The sequence below is a fragment of the Cnephaeus nilssonii genome, assembly GCF_951640355.1.
Source record: "Cnephaeus nilssonii genome assembly, chromosome: 1".
Taxonomy (NCBI): domain Eukaryota; kingdom Metazoa; phylum Chordata; class Mammalia; order Chiroptera; family Vespertilionidae; genus Cnephaeus; species Cnephaeus nilssonii.
The window spans coordinates 48,797,724-48,821,076 of NC_137072.1; the positions used below are offsets into that span (position 1 = coordinate 48,797,724).

General features: G+C 43.8%; 1 protein-coding gene across 4 annotated transcripts in view; it reads left to right on the forward strand.

Annotated features, from left to right (window-relative positions):
- Positions 1-5,401: 5,401 nt before the first annotated feature.
- SLC39A8 (solute carrier family 39 member 8) overlaps positions 5,402-23,353 on the forward strand; it is a 75,798-nt gene continuing 57,846 nt past the window's right edge. Inside the window, exons 1-2 of one of the 4 annotated variants that reach the window (XM_079774549.1) lie at positions 5,402-5,425; positions 6,070-6,561. In XM_079774549.1, the coding sequence (XP_079630675.1) occupies positions 6,268-6,561 (294 nt within the window). In that variant the 5' untranslated portion in view covers positions 5,402-5,425; positions 6,070-6,267. Of the gene's footprint in view, positions 5,426-5,552; positions 5,653-5,673; positions 5,911-6,069; positions 6,562-23,353 lie in introns of those variants that run through there. The other 3 variants (XM_079774546.1, XM_079774547.1, XM_079774548.1) reach the window with 3 other exon arrangements.

The window sequence follows — 23,353 nt, forward strand, 5'->3', positions numbered from 1 at the left end:
TTTGAAGCAATTACAAACTTACAGAAGAGATGCACAGAACAAAGACCTTTCCTTTGAACGGTTTGAGGGTAAGTTTCTGCTCTGATGCCCCATTATCTTAGAATATTTTAATATGTATTCCCTTCATTCTTTGATCACTTTCTTGCTTTCAGGCACAAGAGTTTCCAGGTTCATCTTGTTCTTTGTCTGCCCAGTCCTGGGATCAACCTTTTCTCTAGGGAGCCCTGGTTCTTAGTGGAGAATAGTTTTTGGAAGCCAAACTCAGGGCCCTTCGTATGGTCATTGTTGTCAGGGTCTCACTGTTCCCAGGCCGCCCAGTGGACAGTGCTGGGATTATTTATAGCTATATCTATTTTTATCAGTATATATACAGAAAACCACGTACTTACACTGATATCACCAATTCCAACCTAACACCATGAGTTCATTCTAGTTTTCTAGTTCGTTTCTAGTTTTCTCCCTCTCCATGTTTGCGATAACCTTCCCAGACCGTGAGAAAACTGACTACTATTATCTAGAATATATTTACGTGTTTAATGAATCCCCTGTGTAAAGGACATCTTCTAGTTTGATCCCATCTCCTTCTGCCTTGATTCCCCCTTTCTCCTCCTTGGCTGCTGATACTCATTTTTTTCTGCACCCAGATTTCAATATGTGGGGAGGTTTCCACATGCATAAGGCAAGTCTCACACACCAGCTGGCTGTCCTCCAGTTGAACTCGGTTCTGAAACTGCCCCTCTGGAGGTAGCATCAGATCCCAGTTCAAGGGTTCAGTCCCACAAGAAAGGCGGCCTCTCCTTCAAACACCAGTCACAAGGTCCAGGCTGTCCCTTATGCTTCAGACTGGTTGATTATAGATGGGAGATTCCAACGATGCACAGAACCAAGAGAAACACTTTACTTATACTAGATCTCTGGTTTATTATAAAAGGATGTGACTGAGGAATAGCCAGATGGAGGAGGTGCCTAGGACAAGGTATGGGAAAGGGCATGGAGTTCCATGGTTTCTCTGACTGCTCTCCGAGAATCTCTGCACGTCCTCTCCTTTGGGTTTTCATGGAGGCTTTGTTACAGGGGCGTGGCTGGTTGAAACATTTGCCATTGGCGAGTAAGTTAACCTCCAGCCCCTCTTTCGTTCCCGAGGCCAGGCTGGAGGGCTGGGGGTGGGAGAATGGGACTGACATTTCTAACCCTCTAATTGCGTGGTTGGTTTTCCAGCTCCCATCCTCTGATCTGTCCAAAAGTCACCTCATTAACATGACAAGAGACACCTTTTAACTCTTTTTTCACTTAGGAAATTCCAAGGGTGTTAGCTGTGTGCCAGCAACTGCATGAAGACCAAATGTCTATTTCCTATTTAAATCTCGCTATCACTCCCTCCTCCTGGACAGATGCCCTCCTCCCTGTACCGGTCGCTATGATGCGCACTGACCAGACTCAGGTACCTCAGCAGGGTCTTCCTCCTCACCCTTGTCTAATCTGTGCAGAGTCACCACCTCGCAGGGATGCCTGACTCTTCACACCAGGCTGTCTCTCTTCACTCTGGACTCATGGATGCCCTCCAGTCTTCGCTCCACATCAAAGCTTTGCTTTGCAGGGACTCCCTCTTCCTCCAGCTTGAGGTCCGACGAACCAGGCGGGGAAGTATGCTCCCCTTGTCACAGGTGGGTGCTGACATTCTGTGCTGGGGTGCATGCACACAGGCTTACCTCATTAGGAATGTAGGGGTGATTTTCCATGTTCCCTCCCAAAATCTGGACACCTTTGTCACCCTGCTTGGTCTATAACTGCCTAGATTAAGTTTCCCTCTAACTTGGATAGCCTTCTTCCCTGGTTCAGAATCCAACACCCTTCATTGGGCAACTCTGATGCCCTCTGCACAGATATATTTGCTGTGCCATGCCCCCGCTAAGGGCTTTAGGACTGGAAGGGAGAAAAAGGAAAGGAAGAGGAAGAAGGTAAGGGACATGCCACCTCGTAGATTTACTTATTAGTCCTTCCACAGGAATTGAGAGCATGGGAAAGTTTAAGAGGCCAATTTGCTTCATATTTGCAATAGTAACAAAAGATTTGGACTGAGAAATGTTGGAAGCTATTAGAAAAGGTAACATTTGAGATTAAATGCCCTTTCTATTTGAGGAGATAGAAAAAGAGGGCCAGGCAGTCAGTCAGGGACAAGGACCAGTCAGTCAGGGGCAGGGACCAAGGGGAGGGGGACAGAGGAGAAGGGAAGTAGAGCTTTGCAGATGTGGAGACAAACAGAGGACCTAGAACTAGACCCAGCTAGGTGGGAACCTGAGCTTTGAAATAATTGGATATTGCCAGAATTCTTTGAAGGGACCAATCAGAAGCTAGCAGGGTATATGAATATCCTATATCTGTGGTTGGCAAACTGCATGTGGCTCTTTGGCCCCTTGAGTGTGGCTCTTCCACAAAATACCATGGCCTGGGTGAGTCTATTTTAAAGAAGTGGCGTTAGAAGAAGTTTAAGTTTAAAAAATTTGGCTCTCAAAAGAAATTTCAATCGTTTGGCTCTGTTGACTAATGAGTTTGCCGACCACTGTCCTATATAATAAAGAGGTAATATGCAAATTGACCCTCATGCCTTCACACAAGATGGCCGCCCCATGTGGTCAAAGATGGCCACCACAAGATGGCCAGCAGGAGAGGGCAATTGAGGGTGACCAGGCCTGCAGGGGAGGGCAGTTGGGGGCAACCAGGCCTGCAGGGGAGGGGATTTTGGGGCGACCGGGCCTGCAGGGGAGGGCAGATGGGGGGGACCAGGCCGGCAGGGGAGGGCAGTTGGGGGTGACCGGGCTGGCAGGGGGTGGTTAGGGGGTGATCAGGCTGGCAGGCAGAAGCGGTTAGTGTCAATCAGGCAGGCAGGCAGGCGAGTGGTTGGGAACCAGCAGTCCTGGATTGTGAGAGGGATGTCTGACTGCTGGTTTAGGCCCAATCCGGGATGGGGCCTAAACCGCAGTCGGACATCCCTTGAGGGGTCCCAGATTGGAGAGGGTGCAGGCTGGGCTGAGGGATACACCCCTCCCTACCCCCCCCCCCCCAGTGCACGAATTTCATGTACCGGGCCTCTAGTCCCTAAATCAGTGGTTCTCAACCTTTCTAATGCCACGACCCTTTAATACAGTTCCTCATGTTGTGGTGACCCACAACCATAAAATTATTTTCATTGCTACTTCATAACTGTAATTTTGCTACTGTTAATGAATCTTAATGTAAATATCTGTGTTTTCCAATGGTCTTAGGCTCTACAGCAGCGGTTCTCAACCTGTGGGTCGTGAACCACTAGCAGGTTGAGAACCACTAGCAGGGTCACCTAAGACCGTCGGAAAACACAGATATTTATATTACGTAAATATCCCAGATTAAGTTTTGCCCTCAAAGATGGTGGCACCTGCAGCCAATAAGGAGGGAATATGCTAATTGATTGCCCTGCCCTCAAGGATGGCAGTGCCCACGGCCACAAGATGGCGGTGTCCAGTCCCCTCAGCCCTGCTGGGGCAGCAGGTGCATGGCAAGGCCGGGCCCGCCCTGCGTGACTGCCTCCGGAGTCCCCCTCCCCTCAGCCCCCCAGCTGCCTAGGGCTGACCTGAGGTGCCCAGGGCCACCCGAGGCTCAGGTAACCAGGGCCAGCCGAGGCCTGCACTGCTGGCAGCGGCAGCAACAGAGGTGTGATGGGGCTCGCCTTCCCCTGATTGCTGGGTCACCTCCCACCCCCGAGGGCTCCCAGACTGTGAGAGGAGGCAGGCCAGGCTGAGGGACCCCCCTCTAGTAAATACATAAGTATCAAACCCTTCTCACTGAGAAGCAGATAAAAAATACTGTATATTCAGTCATAATCTAATTTCATTTCTTTTGTTCTTGTTTCACAAATCCTCTTTTGGATGCTTCTGGTTCCACACAACAGGCACTGAATGGTGCAGTTTCTCAGGTCAAAGCCCTCACTACCCTTGTTATTGCTTTGAGTTTGTGATTTCTCTTTGCTCATGGTGAAACTGAACATTCTCCTAGGGCTCTGCCTCCAGCATCATGTTGCCGAAGAAGTTCTGCCCTCACCAGTTCGCTCAGCAAACATCTGATTTTCTGGCTTGATTCCTGGAAACAAAAATTTGAAATTCTGATTAAAGAAAGAAAAGGAGATTTTATTATTGAAGGATGTCTCAGATTTCTTAATATGCTACTTGTGCTTTGAGCATAGCTAAGTGAGCAATACAATGCACCACTTTCCATTTTTAAAAAAATTATTTGAAAAATCATCTTTATTATTATTTTCCAGTTACAGTTTACATTCAATATTATTTTGTATAAGTTTTAGGTGTACAGCATAGTGGTTAGATGATTATATACTTTACAAAGTGGTCCCCCCAATCTTTCAAGTACACACCTGGCACCTACATATTTATCACAATATTTCCAATAAAAATCTTGTAGAGTCCTATCAGCTGTGTAATTTAAGAGCTTAATGGTGACACGAACTTCTGGTCCTTGAGTGAAATAATTGCCCTTTTTGCACCAATGGAATCCTGAAATATACAGATTTTATCACTGGAAAGGACACATCATCACGATCATTTTGCTGTTCTCCCTCGGGGGCAGGAATCCTTCTACCACATACCCCTGGATTTGAATCACCTCCCGTCTTGGGAAATCACTAACTACTTCCCAAAGCAGTTGTGCGGGACACTCTGCAGAAACGTTCCTCTTGCTACTTTGCCCTGTTACTGCTGCCTTCTGCTTTCTGTAATCAGAATGCAATTAAACCCTCTCCATATGACAGCCACCTAGATCCTCATCCTTCTCGAATCTTCTCTCCCTGTCTCTTTCTTCCAGAGTTATACCTAAATTCTCCTAGGAGATGAGATTCTTTCTCCTGCCCCATCTCCTTGCCCTTGTCTGGATTTAGTATCCTTTTTTTTTTTTTTTTTTGAAATGTGCTGTTTTAGAAAGCTGTGGATTTCACCCATGAAAGGTGAGAACACTTTGAATTCTTATTGTTCTTACATCATGGTTTCACTTTATTTCTGGACAATTATATCCACCAGACACAACCTTTGTCCCCCAAACACCGCATTCACTCGGCACAACCTTGTTGACCTCATACGTAAGTCAGCTTTTCTTGAACCCTCATCTGAACAAACACTTATTTTAATCTGCGGATATCCCGTGCGGCGTCAGGAAGGGCCGGCTTGGGCAGTGCTGGCTCAGTGAGTTTGCCACCACGCCACAGATTTCGCTTCCTTTTTCTCCTCTGGGTTTAAGAAGTGAGACAAAAAAGTAATTCCTGCTAGTGTCGGAGACAATGCCAGGGGCTCCAGACTCTATTCCAGGAAGCTGGTTTCAAGGTAACAAAGAGACCGCGCAGAGCAGAAAGCAAGCCAGGGAACACCGACACGGAGGTGTCAGTAAGGTAACCTCGGGCGGGGAGAGGGGGGAGCCGGCTGGGCCGAGGCTGGGGACCCGCAAAGCCAGGGGCCAGACCAGGGGCGCGGCGCCCTCGCGTGGTCGCGCGCGGGAGTTCGCCCTGGGGGGAGTGTGCCACCACGTGCTGCAGAGGCGGGGACAGGGTCATCCGCCTCTTATCTGAAAGGGTGCAGGGCGCGACAGCAGCAAACAGGCGGACAGGCGAGGCGAGAGGTTAGCAGGTTAACCCAGTCCTTCCCACCCGCTTGCCAAGGGCAGAGATCTGGGAGAGGGAGGGTCCCGCGTAGGCGCTCCAACCCCGGGACGCCGAAAGGGACTGCGCGTCCCGTCCCTTTTGAATTTGCTCGGAGGGACTTGGGCGGAAAGCCAGGAAGAGGAGGTGGGGTTCCCCAGCGAGTGCGGTTTTAGTTCTCCTTCAGAGCTGTCGGTGGCGTGGGCTTGATCTGCGGGAGGAGCCTGTGTCCCCGCACTGTAAGCAAATCCCGGGACGTCTGCAAACCTGGCTACGGGGCAGCTGGCCCCGTGCCCGGCCGGGCGTCCGAGGGCTCCAGCCACACAGTCCTCCCGGGGCCGGCCGGCGGGTGGCCGGGGGCCTTTATCTCTGTCCCCCCTTTGTCCTCTTTATCTCAGGCTCTCCAGGAGGACCGGGGCCCGCTCTGCCTATCGCTCCCCACCCCCCGCCGCCCCGCCGCTCGCCGCCCCGCCACTTCAATGCCCCGCAGGTCGCCGGCTGCTCTTCTTCCGAAGGCGGCGGAGGACGAGGGGCGCCCCGTGCCACCGCTGACTCGGATCGGCGCCGACGCCTGACCCGCACGCCCTTGGGCCTCGATGCCGGTGCGCCCCGCGAGTCCCCGTGCGCCCCCACCCGCTTCGGGTCTGCGAGGAGCAGGACCGTCCAGGATGGCCCCGGGCCGGGCGGTGGCCGGGCTCCTGCTCCTGGCGGCAGCGGGCCTCGGAGGGGCGGCGGCGGCGGGGCCCGGGCTCGCCTTCAGCGAGGATGTGCTGAGCGTGTTCGGCGCGAACGGGAGTCTGTCGGCGGCGCAGCTCGGGCGCCTGCTGCGGCGGCTGGGAGCCGGCCCGGCGGAGGGCGCCCCGCAGCCCGCCCCGCTGCACTTCAACCAGGTAGGGCGCCGCCCGGCGCTCCGCGCGGTCCCCGGGCGTCCCCGGCTCACCGGCCGTGCGGGTGGGAAAGTGCGGGAGGACGAGTTGCGTGACCTGTTTCAAGGGGGAAGCGGCGACTGGTGGTACTTGATTTCCAGCAGACCAGGCTCCTCTTAGCCAGGGCTCAAGGGCTGGCGGGGTGGAGGGAGCCAGAAATTGCAGTCGAGGAGCTGAGTAATCAGACGCTTGTGAATATAAGATTTTATAGAAAAGTTTATAAAGTAGTTTAAGGCGGGAAGCACCTTAACAGATGCCTTTTCTTTCTTTCTTTCTTTCTTTCTTTCTTTCTTTCTTTCTTTCTTTCTTTCTTTCTTTCTTTCTTTCTTTCTTTCTCTTTCTTTCTTTCATTTTTTTTTCTTAAAGCACAGAAACGGCATATTTAAATCCTCCCAGCAAAAATAGGGGCACACATGCTTCCCTCCTTAACCGTTGCTTGGCAGGTAACCACTGCCAACGAGACCTAACGCGGTTCTGCTTTTTCTGTGTAGGTTTACACGGGGCATTTAGTTTACCTGAGGAGACTCACTGTACAGAGAGCAATGAAGATTATAGCTGTGAATCAGTTTCCACACGATGATAGTATAGATTGTTAGTTATGTACAGAATGCATGTTCTGTGATTATTTCTTAACATTGTGAAGTAATAAGCACAGTGCGGTTTCTGCATCCTCCCCACTTTTTAAAAGTGTTAACTCAGTGCCTTGATTTTTTTTTTTCTTCTCCTTCTGCTCTTGTTCCTGGGAGAATGGATGAGGAACAGTAGTATGCAGTCTTTTCCATATTATTTCTCACTTCTAGCTCATGTGTGTGCTGCAAAAACGGTTGTGGTTCAAGATGTTTGGGGAATGCTGCACACTATACTCCACTCTTGGAAATTTAACATTTCCTAATGTACCTGACCTTAGATCCCCGTTAGGGAAACGTTAATCAGATGAGCTCCTTGCTAAGAACGTTATAGATAGGAAGACGCCCCCCCCTTTTTTTTTTTTTTTGGTTGGAAATACCTTGCCCCAATTAAAACACACGCTGCCCAAGAAGAACCTTGTGATGCCCTGTGTATCAGAGGGTGACCTCCCTTTGAACTAGAAGGGTTTTGTGGTTCACTTTATGCACGTTCTCCAATAAACTATAGTTCTGGCTCCGGCATGGTTTAATTAAACATTTGCTTTAATGTCTAAGACATATGTTAGCAAAACTGAAATTCCCACATATTATATTAATATTTGGAAAAGAAAACAAAGCAAGCAACTTCCTAAGTATTTTCTGCCTCATTGCAGTCTCTTCAAGTAGGGCAGACAACTGAGCTGACTAAAGGGTTTCTGGGTAGCAGGAGGAGGGGTCATATGCTTGGAAAGAAGCTGGGGGACTTGCAACTGCCTATCTGTAGCCCACACATTGTTTTGACTTAAATTATCTCCTTATCTCGCAGTGTGTGGAGGTGTTGACGAATTTTAAAGAGACAAAAGACCTCTCAGCCACCTCTTGGCAAAGACTGGAAACTATGTCTAAATTATTTTTAAAAATTGGTTAAGTTTATTAGTAGTATGATTTCCAGTTTGTGAGTTAGTAGGATTCCTCAAAGGATACGTTATATGCATGCGGACACCTTGTTTCTCGTTCTCACATTTGCACCTTTACCATCATTCTGGCCTCTGTGGGCACCAACAAAGAACAGGAAGAAGCCTGTGATTTGGAAACAAAGGGAAGCCAAAGAACATTTATCACTTACTCAGGCCTAACAAACAACAACGTGAAGTTCTAAAAAGGCCTGATGGAAACAGCAATCATCAAACAAAACGCTGACAAATGACATAGATTCCAGAAGAATCTATTAATTTGTTCACATTCATAGTTGTTCCCGCAGGAAACCATCCAACTGGGAGCAAAATTTAGACTCATTAGTACCTGCATACCTGAACTAATGCAACTCAAGTCTCCTCACCTGTAACAACGTAAAATAGATAATGTATGGGCCCATTGTGAGACGCTTTATTTCCTGACTTTGAAAAAAGGTTGAAAAATTAGAATTTATTTCTATGGGTCAGGGATTTATTGACTCTTCTATGGGATCTGTTCACAAATGACCTTGTTCCTTCAGATGAGGGCTGTGATATTTCTTAGGTGAGCTTAACTCAGATTGTAGACTCTTGTACTCTGGAGATTTGTTAGACAATTGGGAAGGGTTTCTAATATTTTTTTTTCAGTATTCCTAAGTACTATTAAAGTGACTTGTTGCTTTGGGAGATCAAAGTGATTTAAGTTCAAACTGGTGACAATAGAACTATTGAGTTTATTGTTTTGCTTCATGGCCACTGAGGGTCCAAAGATCAGGTAGAAGAGAGGGCCCCAACAGTGAGAGGAGGTAGCTCTTAGTTCAGTGGGAGGGGATGGGGCATAAATCATCTAAGTCAGGGATTTCCTAGAATACACAGAGAAGCCCCAACTGAATGCATTCTTTGGGTGATGAATTTAGGGAATTAAAATGGCCCCAGGGCTTGATTATGCAGATGTTCCTCTCACTCTCCAACTGTTCTTTTCTCTTCATTTCCTCTTCCAAACACCTCACCTCCAAGTTCTTGCTCTAGACACTGATTAAATAGACTGATAAAAACGAAGATCCTCATTCTCCAAATTATCACACTATACTGATTTTAATAAATCAGTCTCCCAGCGAGGGTTATTGGGGTGCTGGAGAAGTGGGACTGGGTGTGGTAGGTTGGCCTGTGAGGCAAACTGTTTCACACCTTCACTCAACCTCATCCTTTGCTTCTCTCCCTTAACTTTCTTTTTTCTTTTGATACACAATTTACAGCATATCTCCTGCATCTTTTCCCCCTTTTGACATTCCTGTCACCTGCTTGTCTGAACATCGTTTGTAAAAACTTCTTTCAATTCACGTTCCATCCTCCTAAGGCAATACTTGGAGTACGCCTATCTTCTTTCATCCTGAGCCTGGCATTCAAGGCCCTGCACCTCAAGGTTGACCCTGAAAAGTCTACCTGCCTCTCCAGACCCAGACCTCACTAAAAACTATTCACTCTTCTGTGAATTCACCTTATATTTTGCTCAACCACTTTCTAGCTTATTCTCTTCCTTAGACCCTTTCTGTTTCCAGCGTATTAAAACCTTCCCAGGGTATAATAGCCAGCACTGATATGCTGTTTTCTCTCTCTTTTTGAATAACTGAAATGTTTTTTATTATGGTAATGACACTTAACTAGTCATGTGTTCAACAAATATTTTGAATGACTACTCTACTCTAATTAGAGTGGTCATTTTAAAGTACAAATCTGATCATATCACTCATCTTAATAAAACAATTAAATTCCTTCAAGATAAACTTCAAACACTTCAATGTGGCTTAAGCCCTGGTATGATCTAGTCCCTGCATCTTTCTCAAGTCTTATCCTTTGCCAGTACTGCAGTCTTAGTGGACTGCCTATAGTATATACATCTGCTTCTGCTTCAGGTATTGGTTTATACATTACTTTTTCTGAGAGGCCTTTCCTGGTCTACTCAAGGGTTTAGCTGCAATTATATTATAGATATGTAAATAATTTAGTAGTATTATAATTTTCTGTTTATATGTCTACACCCTTCCAAATTCCTTACCACCCCACAGTTTTAAACAAGTCGAACGGAATGACCTAACTTTTTCTGTCTAGAGCAGTGATGGCGAACCTATGACAGTGCTGACACGCGTAGCCATTTCTGATGACACGCGGCCGCTGAGGTGGCCGCATGCTGAGGATGAAACAGTTGCTGCTCCTGAGGATGAAACATTTGCGAAATAATGTTTTTTCCTCAAAGTGACACACTACCCGAGTTATGCTCAGTTTTTTGGCGAAGTTTGACACACCAAGCTCAAAAGGTTGCCCATCACTGGTCTAGAGGTTAGTGTAGTACCTGGTACATAACATGTATTCATTATGTATTTTTTGAATGAACACGTGAAGATTGCTTAATATGAGTAAGATTATTTGGGCCCTCACATGACTTGACAGTTCACTGGGGGAGGTATGCTGCATGCACACTTAACTATAATGCATAATGGGATGATATGTCTAATTAAAGAATTACAAAAGAAAGTGGAATGGGATCAGACTTGTGTTTTCAGAAGATTCATTTGCATGAGCGAGTGGAAAGTGCTGGAGTGGGTCAGGATGGGACTAAGGAGGAAACTGCAGTGGTTTTCATGAGATGCAATGATTGTTTGAACCTGGAGACAGCCAGTAGGAAGCATAAAGGCTCTGCCTTTCTCTGGAAGAGCCAGCATGGCTGAAGAGTAGGCAAAAGAGCCCCAAGATAAATACTTTCTGCTTCAGTCTTTTGCCTGCAGTGGTCATTTAACTATTATTAGATCTTTTTCTTCATTAGCTTCTGGCTTGAGGCCTTCAAGGGGGAGAGGCAGCGTTTCTTCCTTCTTGCTTGCTTGCTTGCTTCCTTCCTTCCTTCCTTCCTTCCTTCCTTCCTTCCTTCCTTCCCTCTCTCCCTCCCTCCCTCCCTCCCTCCCTCCCTCCCTCCCTCCCTCCCTCCCTTCCCTCCCTCCCTCTCTCCCTCCTTCCCTCCTTCCCTCCCTCCCTTCTTCCTTCCTTCCTTCCTTCCTTCCTTCCTTCCTTCCTTCCTTCCTTCCTTCCTTCCTTCCTTTCTCTCTCTCTCTCTCTCTCTCTCTCTCTCTCTCTCTCTTCTTTTTCTTCTTTTTTAAATGATTTATTTATCAATGATTCAAAAGCTATTTTTGTATCTGTTAACATAATATTACAACTAACATGGTCTGGAAGCGAGAGTTTTAAATGTCATACAAATCATAGTGGCCTCAAACTATTTGAGGCTACTTTTTAAAGGCCTGCTATACACCTTTGGAGGAGTTCATCATTAAGGCTAGAGGCTGTAAAACCATACTTCAAGTGCTCTTCTTAATCACTGTTGCCTTTTTTGTCCATCTTTAAGCCAGCTGTGATTAGCTTATGGTGGCTATTACCTTGTAATGTGGCTGATGAAGGGCTTGTGCTAGGTATGGGAGAAATGCAAGATGAGATATGTAGAGGGAACAGAAAGGAAGGGCATTTAGCTCTGCTGAGAGGGGTGGGGTAAGGGAAAGCTTTCTTTGAGAAGTGATGTATTCTAGGCAGAGGGAATAGCCTGGATCAGCATGAGCCATGATCCAGAGGCTTTAAGCAGTAGGTAGCTTCAGAGAACTATTTGTTCAGTGTTGCTGAACGTAAAGATGGCAAAAATGGTCTTAAGAGCTTTTTTAAAAGTGGGGGGGGGGGTGGCTGTTGAGTTGTTAAGGAAACAAACAAGCTAACCTGAGTTATGAGGCTCCTGTCCAGAAGAACACCTGTTCTTACACATGGATATAGTAATCTTGGTCTCAGATCCTTGCTTTCCCTTTTGGCCGGTAGAGTTTCTGATGAGAAATCAGGTGTCAGCCTTATGGGAACTCTTTTGTAGGTAACAGTTTTCTTTTCTCTTGCTGCCTTTAAGATTCTCTCTTTGTCTTTAATTTTTGGCATTTAAATTATGATGTGTCTGGGTGTGGGCCTGTTTGGGTTCTTTTGTTTGGGGTTCTCTGTGCCTCCTGAACTTGATGACTATTTCCTTTACCAGGTTAGGGAAGTTTTCTGCCATTATTTCTTCAAACTCATTCTCTATTCCTTTCTCTCTTTGTGCTTCTTCTGGCACACCTGCTAATCTAATATTGTTATGTTTCACCTTGTCCCACAGCTCCCTTAAGCTGTCCTCCTGTTTTTTAATTGCTGTTTCTTTTTGGTTCTTTGATTGAGTGATATTTTCAACTCTGTCTTCTGATTCACTGATTCGATCCTCAGCTTCCCCTAATCTGCTATGTATTCCTTCCAATGTGTTCTTTATTTGTGCTATGTCATTCTTTATCTCAGACTGTGCTTTTTTCATAGTTACTATGTCTTTTCTCATGCTGTTGAGCATCTTTACCATCATTACTCTGAACTCTGTTTCAGATAAATTTCTTATCTCTGCTTATTTATCTCTTCTTCTGGAGAATTCTCTAGTTCTTTCATTTGGGAGTTGTTTCTTTGTCTCCTCATTTTGACTGTCTGTTTGGGTTTGTGACTATGTATTAGGTAGATCCTCTACACCTCTTAATCTGTAGTGCAGGACAGTGGTAAAGGCTATTTATGACTAATTAGACCAGGCAAAGACTCAAAGCCTCCAGAGACCACCTCTGCCTACAGACTGATAGGCTTGCTTACAGACCCCAGGCAATCATCCTTAGGTGTGGCCAGAGTTTTTTTCAACAGGGTGGGACAGTTGCTTCTACCTGGAGGCTAATTGTTATTTTTATTCTCTTAAGTGGCTTCAGGGCAAGGTGTTTTCCAATAGTATGTGCCAACTGTCTTCCCCCCAGGCAAGGCAGATGTCTATGTGGGAAAGATATCCTCCACTGCCTGAGGAAATGACTCAGCTCAGGAAACTTGGGATGTCTGCCTTCTGAGCTCTATCCCCTGGGTCCCCAGTCCTGGCTTCTGTTCTCACAGCTCCAGTCCACTTCACCTTTACTCTGCCAGAGCACAAGGTGGGTGGCTCCACAGGGAATTTTGTGCATTGGCCCTTTAAGAGGGTGCCTGAATTTTCAGTGGTCACTCCCTGGCAGATAGCACCCCACTGCTTTTCACAGCTAGATGTTATGTGGGTACCCTTCTCAGTTATGGAGCTCTCTGCTGGGGGGCCCAGCTTGGGGATTAGATCCCAGAGTTCTCAGTGGCAATTCCCCACAGCTGAGATATCTCTCTGAGACTTCAGTTGCCATCTGTGGGTGCCCAGCCAGCCCTTTCTCACCTCTGCTTCTCCTACCAGTCGCTAGGCAGTCTCCACTTTTGGTCCTTGGGTACCAGGGTTCTTTCCTGTGAGTTTTCTGTTGATTATTCAGGAAGCCTTTCTGTATTTTAGTTGTAATTTCATTTTGTTCCTGGGAGCATGTCCGTGCAGCATCCACTTACTCTGCCGCCATTTTTAATCCTCCACTCTTGGTTTATTTCAATGGATGGCCAGGCTAATGGCATGTAGCAAACAGAGGTTGCCATCTACTGTGGATTTTCCTGGGGTGGGGTAATGGTGGGTTAGATGAAGGGGCTTCTGAGAAGCACTGACCATGGACAAAGCAGAGAACGAGCATCTGGTCTTTTGTAGTCTATATTCTGAGAAATGGTGGGGGTAAACCTTTTAGGGATGCCTTCCAGACCACTTGTTCAGATGAGGAACTGGAAGGGTGGGACAGAAAGGTGGCAAGGTTACACTTGGGTCTCTAGTCATTTTTTCTTCAGGACAATGGACCTATTCTGATCTGTTATATCCTCTCATTGAAATTGACTGTGTACAGCGCAATCATTGTTTTCAAGAGGTTTTGGGAAAATGAGGGATATTCATAAATCATTTGTCTATGATGCTGTCTGGTGGCAGGGCAAAGGTGTAATGGCCAATTGTAAGGAGACAGAATCTTTGGACCAAAAAAATGAAGCAGGCATACTTGATAGAGTATAACAGAATTTATTAGACAGCAGTTTACTTAGGGGAAGATTGGGTTAGAATGGAAAAGACGACCCAACAGTCTGCACAGATTATTCTTCACCTACAGACCCCTGCAATAGTACTTTAGTTTTTATAGTATAATTCAGGTTCTAATGATTGACAAGGTAAAGGGACAAAGAATGCTGTAGTTCCAGGGGCCATACCTCCTGGGGGGTCTTACGATAGATGATTTCATATAATCGATACTATTACTGACTTGATACTTATCTCAGTTGTCATGCCAGTCCAGTTATACTAACAAAAATATTTATAGTTACATCTTAAGGAATATACAACATCAACTAGAAATCTTTGATGTACTTGCTAAGGATGGTGAGGTTGGTCAAAGGTCACAGCATGGAACTTAAAATGAAATAAAACCCGGGACCCAGAAATGGAGTTGGTTTTGTTTCAGTCTACATCCATACAGATGTCAGGAGCTCAGTTTGCCTCCAGGTCAGGTATGATTGGAATCTGTATGGGAAAATGTCTTTCATTCTTTCCATACCTAACTCCCAAGCTTGCACCTTTGTCCAATACCGAGGAGTCACATTGACTCTTCCTACATAACATAGCAAGGAATTATCAGTCTTTTTCTATGTGACATAACTTTTTTAACCAGTTTATTTGTATTATATTTCATACTTACCGTATAACAATCCTACGACAAATGTACCATTATTATCTTTATTTTACACATGAGAAAAATGAGGTATAGAGAGGTTCAGTAACTGGACCAATGTTACACAACAAGTGGTAGAACCTCAGGCAATCCTAAACATGTGCTGTAGTGGATTTTTTGAATTATAGGCTAGACAATTTCACCCTTTGTAGCTGGGACATCTGTGACCTCAGATTTTGAACTACGGGTAGAAGTTACTAATCATCAACCGCTTATCTAACTCTACTGCTCAGTCACATTAAGAGAACAGTGCTGACCACAGAAATTCCACTAATGATGATGGATCCTTGTGCTCAGAGAGCTTATAACTTAATTGAGAAATAAGATAGAAACTTGAAAAAAGTATACCAGGCAAAACTGCAGTAGGTAAGTGGTGATCACTGAAACATATCAATGGATGGCCAGGCTGTATGGGATTTTAGTTTAGAAGGGCAAGGGATCCTTTTGGGAGATGTCTCACGGAAGAGTTACGAATCAGTCAGCTATCCTTTGGAGAATTCTGCTTATCTGGTTTGATTTGTAATATATTCATTTATTGAATATCCACCTGTACTAAATATATTTCTATTATTAATCACAAGATGGATTTTCCTGCGAGTTACATGAACTCTTTTTTATAGAATGACATTTTCTTTTATTCTTTCTTATATGAGGAATTTTTTTTTTTTCAGAGAAAATATATTGGCAGCAATAGTTTTCCTAATTCTGAGTTCCTCAAGTTTTCCTAGAGAAAGCCATATTAACTAGATTTCTTCTATGGATAGACTTCAGATATGAGAGAAACACTTAGGTCTAGTGTTAAAACATTCAGTCCTGCCCGCTGGTGTGGTTTAGCAGTGGAGTGTCGACCCAGGAACCAAGTGGTCACCGGTTTGATTCCCAGTCAGGACACATGCAGGGGTTGTGGGCTCGATCCCCAATGGGGGGCTTGCAGGAGGCAGCTGATAGATGATGTTCCTCTCTCATTGATGTTTCTATCTCTCTCCCTTCCTCTTTCTCTAAAAATCAATAAAACCATATTTTTAGAACAAAAAGCAAAGAAAAAAGTTATTCAGTCCTGTTCTCACTCTTATTCTAGAAGGATTCTGTCAATGAATTAGCTCTCTCTTCTGCAGCATAGAGTGTAAAGCCTCCTTTATAATTCTGAGAAGCAACTGCATCGCTTATGGGGTAACACTGGAGAAATTGGCCTGTGCCGGGTGACAGGGAATGAGTGGTAGCAGTGAGGGAAGAGTAGGTGAGCAGAGGACTCTAATGGAGTTACTAACCAGCTGTAGGCAAGTCATTGCTGCTAGTCTGAGCTCTCTCACAATTACTGTAAAGGGAGAGGTAGTTTTTTCTCCTTAATTGGGTTAGGTCTTTGTGTCTCTCTAGGGATGTTCAAAGTAGAGTAGCTGGGTGGGAGACTTGCAGTTTTTTTCCTTTCCACAGTTTACCCCCCTACTCCTATTTCCTGATGACACCCATTGGGAGATGGTGAGGGACTGGGGCTTCATTCCCCTGTCCTAAAACCCATTACTCTTCAACTATGCTGTAGTTTAAGGTATTTTTTCTTTAAATTTAATGTACATTTAAATCCCCTGTTACCAATTTCTTATCAATATCAGTAGGAGTTGGGGGAGAAAAAACAGGGATATAGATGGGAACAGAAAATAAGGCTTGAAGTTGAGAAGGACTGACATTCCTCAGGGAAAGGAACAGAAAAGCAGCCCCTAATGAAGGCAGCTTGATGTTGTTGGGAGTAAGAGTTTGTGAGTTACTTGTATACAAAGTGGCATTACCTCAAGGGACTGTCCATATTTCTTACTAAGTGCAAACAGTTAATATTAGGATCGTTTACAATGCAACTTGTTAAAAAAAGAGAATGTTACTAAACTCTAGACAACCTCAGAAACTATGTTGTTTTCAGAGTTTTCCCATTTTAAATTCCAGATAATGGTAGAATCTTGTTTGTAATTGAAACTAATTTATTCTCAAACTATTCCCAGTTGTCTGTTTCTGGGAGCCAAATGGGTTCATTGATCTTGACATTTATTTCATCAAGAGATGAAACTATCATTGAATGACTTTTGTGATGATGGGATTTAGAAGCATAGAAAATCTTCAGAATGGAGCCTTGTGGAATTGGTTTCTGTCTCCTTCCAAAGATCCTCTGTTGTCTTTTTTTTGGTCTGAAGTTTAAGGAGAACAAAAACAAAATTTGTGAATCCAGATCAATGGTGTTAACCTAAAAAGTAGCATTATGTCTTCCAAGTCCAAATATTTAACATCTTGACTTCTTCATAACTGACTGAATAAAAGAAAACAACAAAAACACACATACAGTGAGCCCTAAGGGTTTAGTTCTATGAATCTAATTAAAAAACAACCCAGTTATCATCAATTTATTTGGTGAGCTTTTTAGATCTCTAACTATAGAGAATACACCATAATGGTTAGCAATTTGGCTTCTGGAATCAAAGAGATCTGGGTAGAAATTCCAATCCTGTCACTTATAGCTGGGGAATCACAGGCAAGTGACAACCCCCTTGATCCTTAATTTTTACATCTGTGAATTGAAAAAAATGAACCTTACTCATAGGATGGTTGCTTAAATTAAAAGTGAACAATAATAACATGTACTGAGTATTCACTATATTTTAGGCACTTATAAATTTAGTGCATTACATATAGTAACTCAAACAAATAAGATATATATTTTTTCATTAACCATATTAATTCAAGTAATAAATAATAAACAAGAAAGACAATATATGTAAAGTACTTAGCTTAATGCCTGGTTCATGTTAGCATTTCCATTTTCATTATAATACTGTGTTCCTTGATATAGCTATACTACTCTTAACAAAATTGTCTAAGATTTTTGTACTTTAGGGTCAGTCAACTTATAGAGGAAAGCACTGTTATAGAAAGACAGCTGAGGTTAATGAAATAAAAAGTTCAGTGAGAAATATATCAGTTCAGTGACTTTGTTTTCAGTGTTAGTTTCCATGACGATTCTCACCTTGAGAAATTCTTTTACGATTTGCATCTACTTCCCTTTCATCAAATAATAGTAATGAATTTTTGAAAATGTAAACCTCAGATTAGCAACCAATGAAATAATTTGAGTATTTCAATATGTGCTGAAATTATGAACATTCTCTCTCTTCCAACAGGACTTCTGAAGCTGCGTTTAGGAATTGGCTCCAAAGTTTATATCACTATTGAAATGTGAATGGCTGAGAGTCCATATTATAGTTCTAGAAATCGGTATCATTGTGGTTTTGAATTTAGATTTACACTAGGACCTCTGTATGGGTTTTGCAAGCTGAAAGAATCCAGAGCACCCCATGTTCAGCTGACCTTGTGAGTTGGTAAAGCAGATAAGAGAACAGGAGCCACTTTGGTCTCCCTGGGAGCAGTGAGATGCGTCTCCTCAGGGAAAGAGAAAATTAGCCCGTGTGTTAGATGAAAGGGGGCGGTAAAGTCAATAGGCCGATTCTGAGTTGGGTAACAGATCCTGCCATATGTGTATATTGAACACATGTGCTAGAAAACACACAGATCTATTTGTGAATGGGTGCCTGTAAAGGATACCAGGCAACTGAGTTTGTATATCAAATCATGTTGCATTGCAGTTTTCTTTAGGAGTAGGCATCTCAGAATCTAGGTATATGCTACACCTATACATATTCATGAGAAAAGCTAGACACTGACTCTTTCTAATCTTGGGATGAATGGCATTTAAGTAAGTGTCTGGGTAGGGCCTTCAGGCTAGCGGAGGAAGCAGGTCCTGCCCTAACAGGTATGAATTCCGATTCCATTTCCTCACCTTCCAGTCACTCTTGAACATATTATGGTGTGGCTCTGTCCCCAACACTTCCTTGAAATTCTTCTACAGGACTTCCCTCTAAACCTTCTTATTGCTAAATTTCGATAGTGTTGAACATGCCTACTTGAAACACACCCTTTTCTTGCCTGTAACTGTCTACCTCATTTTTCTTACCTTTGCCCATCATTCAAATATTGGTGTGTTTTAGGGTTCTATCTCAAACCCTCTTGTACACTCTCTCTGAACAACCCTGGTCACCCCTGTACCTACAGTTCTCACCTCTCTGTAGATGTTTTCTAAATAGGTTGGCTTGGTTGAGATTTCTCTCATGAGGTTCACTTCGCACATCCTATTGACTATTGATGTCTAACGTTCTCTTTTCCCCAACTCAATGAGTCTAAACCTGCCCCAAATGGAACTCATCAGCTCCATGCTTTTTCCATCAAAACCTTCTGGTACTCTTGTCTGAGGCTTTGTTAAAGGTTCAGGAAGAAATAAAAAAGGAATATGTCTATCCTCTCTAGATGTTCATGATCTTACCATTTTTATGAGCAGATGATAATGCATGAAAGCATAGAATAAGTGCTAAACAAATAAATAAGTTGGTGTAGGAGTCTGGAGAGGGAGGGGTGAGCATAGCAATAGGAAGGAGAGGAGATGTGGGCCCATGTAGGACAGATAGCAGCTGGAAACTTTGAGAGGAGGCATATCAGAACTCTAGGTGGGGTACATGGGCCTTGCAAAGTCACAATGACTGTAAAATACAAGACTTATTGGAACTGTTTGGTTAAGGTAGAGTTCAAGTATGCTTTGGAGGACAGTAAAGGGAGTGGAAGACTCAAGACAGATAGTTAAGGTTCTTCAGTGTTAGGACCTTATACTCTTGGTAGAAAGAAAGCTCTGTGTGAGTGTGTGTGTGTGTGTGTGTGTGTGTGTGTGTGTGTGTGTGTGTGTTGGGGATGCAATGTGAGAGAAGAGTGACAATGGCAATGTTTCTGTAGAAACAATCTTGTGGGCATGCAGACTAAACTGGATGAAACGTGTATTAGATAAGATTGACTGGAAGCTCCTGACTCGCCAGTTAGGTGGTATATAAGGGGCTGTTTGTGTGTCATTCTCATGTGTCTTACCAAACCTTTGGGATTCAGGACCCTTGTGTACTTACTCTTAAAAAAATTATTGAGGACACCAAACAACTTTATTATATGTGGTTTATATTTACTGATATTTACAATTATGGAAATTAATGTTGAGAAAATTTAAAAATATTTATTTATTAAAAATAGCATTAATAAACCCATACCATGTTAACATTTTTAAAATGAAAAATAAGTATTTTCCATGACACAATAATTAGTGAGAAGAATGGCATTGCTTTACATTTTTGCAAATCGGTAATATCTGGCTTAGTAGAAAACAGAGTCTCATATATGCTTCTGCATTCAGTCTATTGTGATATATGTCATGTGGCCTTTGGACAAAGGAAAATGCAGTCTTAGTATTATTTTGAAAAGAATTTTGACCTTGCATATTTTCTAGGGAACACACTTTGAGAACCACTGTGTTAAAGGATTGTTATATAGTTGGGCCTGTGATGGACAAGGCCTTTCCTTGCAGAGATGAGATGGCTCTAGAAGATGAGCTCACTCCTTGTGGCATCCGCCCCAGCCCTGAGTTGAAGAGGCATTCCTTCCACACCTTTTCCCCAGAGGCACTGAGTGGGAGGCCCTTGGTGAGCGGCTAGGCCAGAAAGGCCTTTGGTCTTGTCAACCAACAGAAGGCCTGTGGAGCTATATCACAGCTGACAGTAAGTAGGGTGGCCCTTGCCCCGTGAGGCAGGGCAGGGGCAGGGAGTCAAGAATGCAGACTGAGGATCTGTGCTCTGATGCTAGGCCATGCTTTATGGTGAGGGGCCCTTGAGAAACTGACTGTGGGATGGAATAAGGCTGAGGAACTTGTCAATAGCTGTGGTAAACTCAGAAAACTTTGCAAACCTTTTTTAAAAAGTGTGTAATAGCTTTTACAATTTTGTTTTCTTTAGTAAAATTAAAAAATAATTCTAACCTGTCTAAATTGTGTTTGGAGGAACACGATAAGAGTTTTAACCCTCCTCCCTCCATGCTTTAACTTAATTTTTCTAATTGAAATAAGAACACATGAATATTGTCTAAAACTTTGGCAAATCCAGAGGAGCAGAAAGGAAAAAATAAAAATCTCCCATAGTTTCACCACCCAGAGATAAAACTGTTAACATTTTGAAGAATGTATCTCTAGATTTTAGTTAACCTTGTTTATAGTATGGTGTCATTCTATACATATTGTTTCAGAATAATTCTTTTTCCCTTAACAATGAATCCTAAAACACATCTTTCTCTTTTGAATAGTATATTCAGGAAAGGTACTTTTTGCTTCTTCATAAGGAAGAGTTTTGAGAGTGAACGTGAGTGCGCAAATGTGTGTGCGTGTGTGTATGTACTGTGGGTAAGAATGCACCCACACGATAGTGGCTTCAGTAAGCAGTGTTAGAAACCTGAAGGAAAAATGGAAAAATGCATCTTGGGAAACAGAGGTGGGATCCCTTGATTAATAGGGAAAAAGTTCAAGAGAAGTTTGGTAGACGGTAATTCAGTATGTAGATATGCTGAGCAATATCAAGGCGATTTGGGAGTGGTACTCCAGTTCCCTGTTACTGAGGTCAGGCGGTTTCATTTTGTATCAGCAACAAACCTAGAAGTGATGTCCTCAGTCACTCCTGCTTTGAGTACTCCTGTTGCCAGTGACTCAGAGAGGAAGGGAGAGTGAGAGAGAGATAGAAACATCAATGATGAGAGAGAATCATTGATCTCCTACCTCTTGCATACTCCCTACTGGAGATTGAGCCTACAACCGGGGCATGTGCCCTTGACCAAAATCGAACCTGGGACCCTTCAGTCCACAGGCCAGCCCTCTATCTGCTGAGCCAAACCAGCTAGGGTCCAGTGGGAAGCATTTAAATCACCAGTTTCATGAGATTATTCACTCACCTCTGAAGAGATAAAGGGACTGCTCACTTGTTTCAAGGTCAGAAGTGGCCTCCCAGTTGTTAAACTCAAATTACCCTTTTAAAATGGGAATATTTAAATTGTTCTGTTGTGATTTTTTTCCAGTTCCATATTTAAATCACTCTTATGTGTAAGTAATTCACTTTTTGCGCTTAACTTCTTTGGCTTTTTCCTGGTTTTGTTTAAGTTACTACTATGAACTTAAACTGGTTTTGCAATTGATTTTGAAAAATACTTTCAAGACAAGTGAGGGATTCACTCATGCATTTACTCCTTCATTCATTTAACAAGTATTTACTGAGTTACTGTGTGCCAGGCACATGGTATTATTAGTATGAGCATTATTAAGTTCTTAGGTATGATCTCCAGGATTCTAGAGGTTTCTTCCACATTAAATAATTATTTTGGATCTTTACCTTTTCGTCCTCTTAATACATTCCTAGCAATCTATGGCTACTCGTACTGGTCTCATAGTCGTATGGTTATGTGATGGCTGCTCAGGTGGATGAATCTGCAATCTGACTTTTCTGCTTAAGCAAAAATACTGGGTTTAAAACAGTAATAGGGAAGCAAAACATTCAAGATACGTCACACACCCAGACATTCTAGGTTTGATGATCCTGTTACAGGGGTACCTCACAGCCGTGTCAGCAGCCTAGGGCATGTGGCAGAGGGTGCTGTGCAAGGTTGTGCCAGGCTGTCTGCTGCTTGACTGTGGTTATTGTGTCTGCCCAATATTCGGTTTGGGTGATGGACAGAAAGGCTTATTGGGGCAAAAAAATCGGAACCATCTTTCATTTCTTTAATTCTCACCATGATGAGAAAACTTGGCTGATAATTTGAATTGTTTGAGTTGGCTGATGGATTGTTTTTGCAGTTTCTCTTTGGGTGGGATGCTAAATATGGTCTAAGAGTAATTTAACTGTATGACTCAAGTCACTATCAGGGGCAACAAATACATTCCTTGCCAGGGTCTAAATGGTTCCCTCTTTCACTATTTGTGTTCTTCTCATTGTTCAACCCATCAACATATGAGAGTACAGCAGCAAGAGTATTGGCTTAGAAGTCAGATGACATATGAAGATACTGATTTGAATTCTGTCTTGAATAAGTTGTTGAATCTTTGAACAATTTATCTTTCTAACACATGATTTCTTCATCCCAGATATTTCCTAAAATCTATTTTGGTAGTTGATGTAGGGATTAAAAGGTATTTTATATGTTTAGCATATAATTTTTATGTGCTTCCCAGACTCTTATAATAACTACTAGAAGCCCGGTGCACAAAATTCGTGCACGGCAGGGGGTTGTCCCTCAGCCCAGCCTGTACCCTCTCCAATCTGGGACTCCTGGAGGGATGTCCGACTGCCCGTTTCGGCCCGATCCTGGTGGGATCGGGCCGAAACGGGCAGTCGGACATCCCTCTCACAATCCAGGACTGCAAGCTCCCAACTGCTTGCCTGCCTGCCTTCCTGATTGCCCCTAACCACTTCTGTCTGCCAGCCTGATCACCCCCTAACCACTCTGCTGCCAGCCTGGTTGATGCTTAACTGCTCCCCTGCCAGCCTGTTTGCCCCCAACTTCCCTCCTCTGCCAGCCTGGTCACCCCTAACTGCCCTCTCCTGCAGGGTTGATCACCTCCAACTGCCCTCCCTTGCAAGCCTGGTCC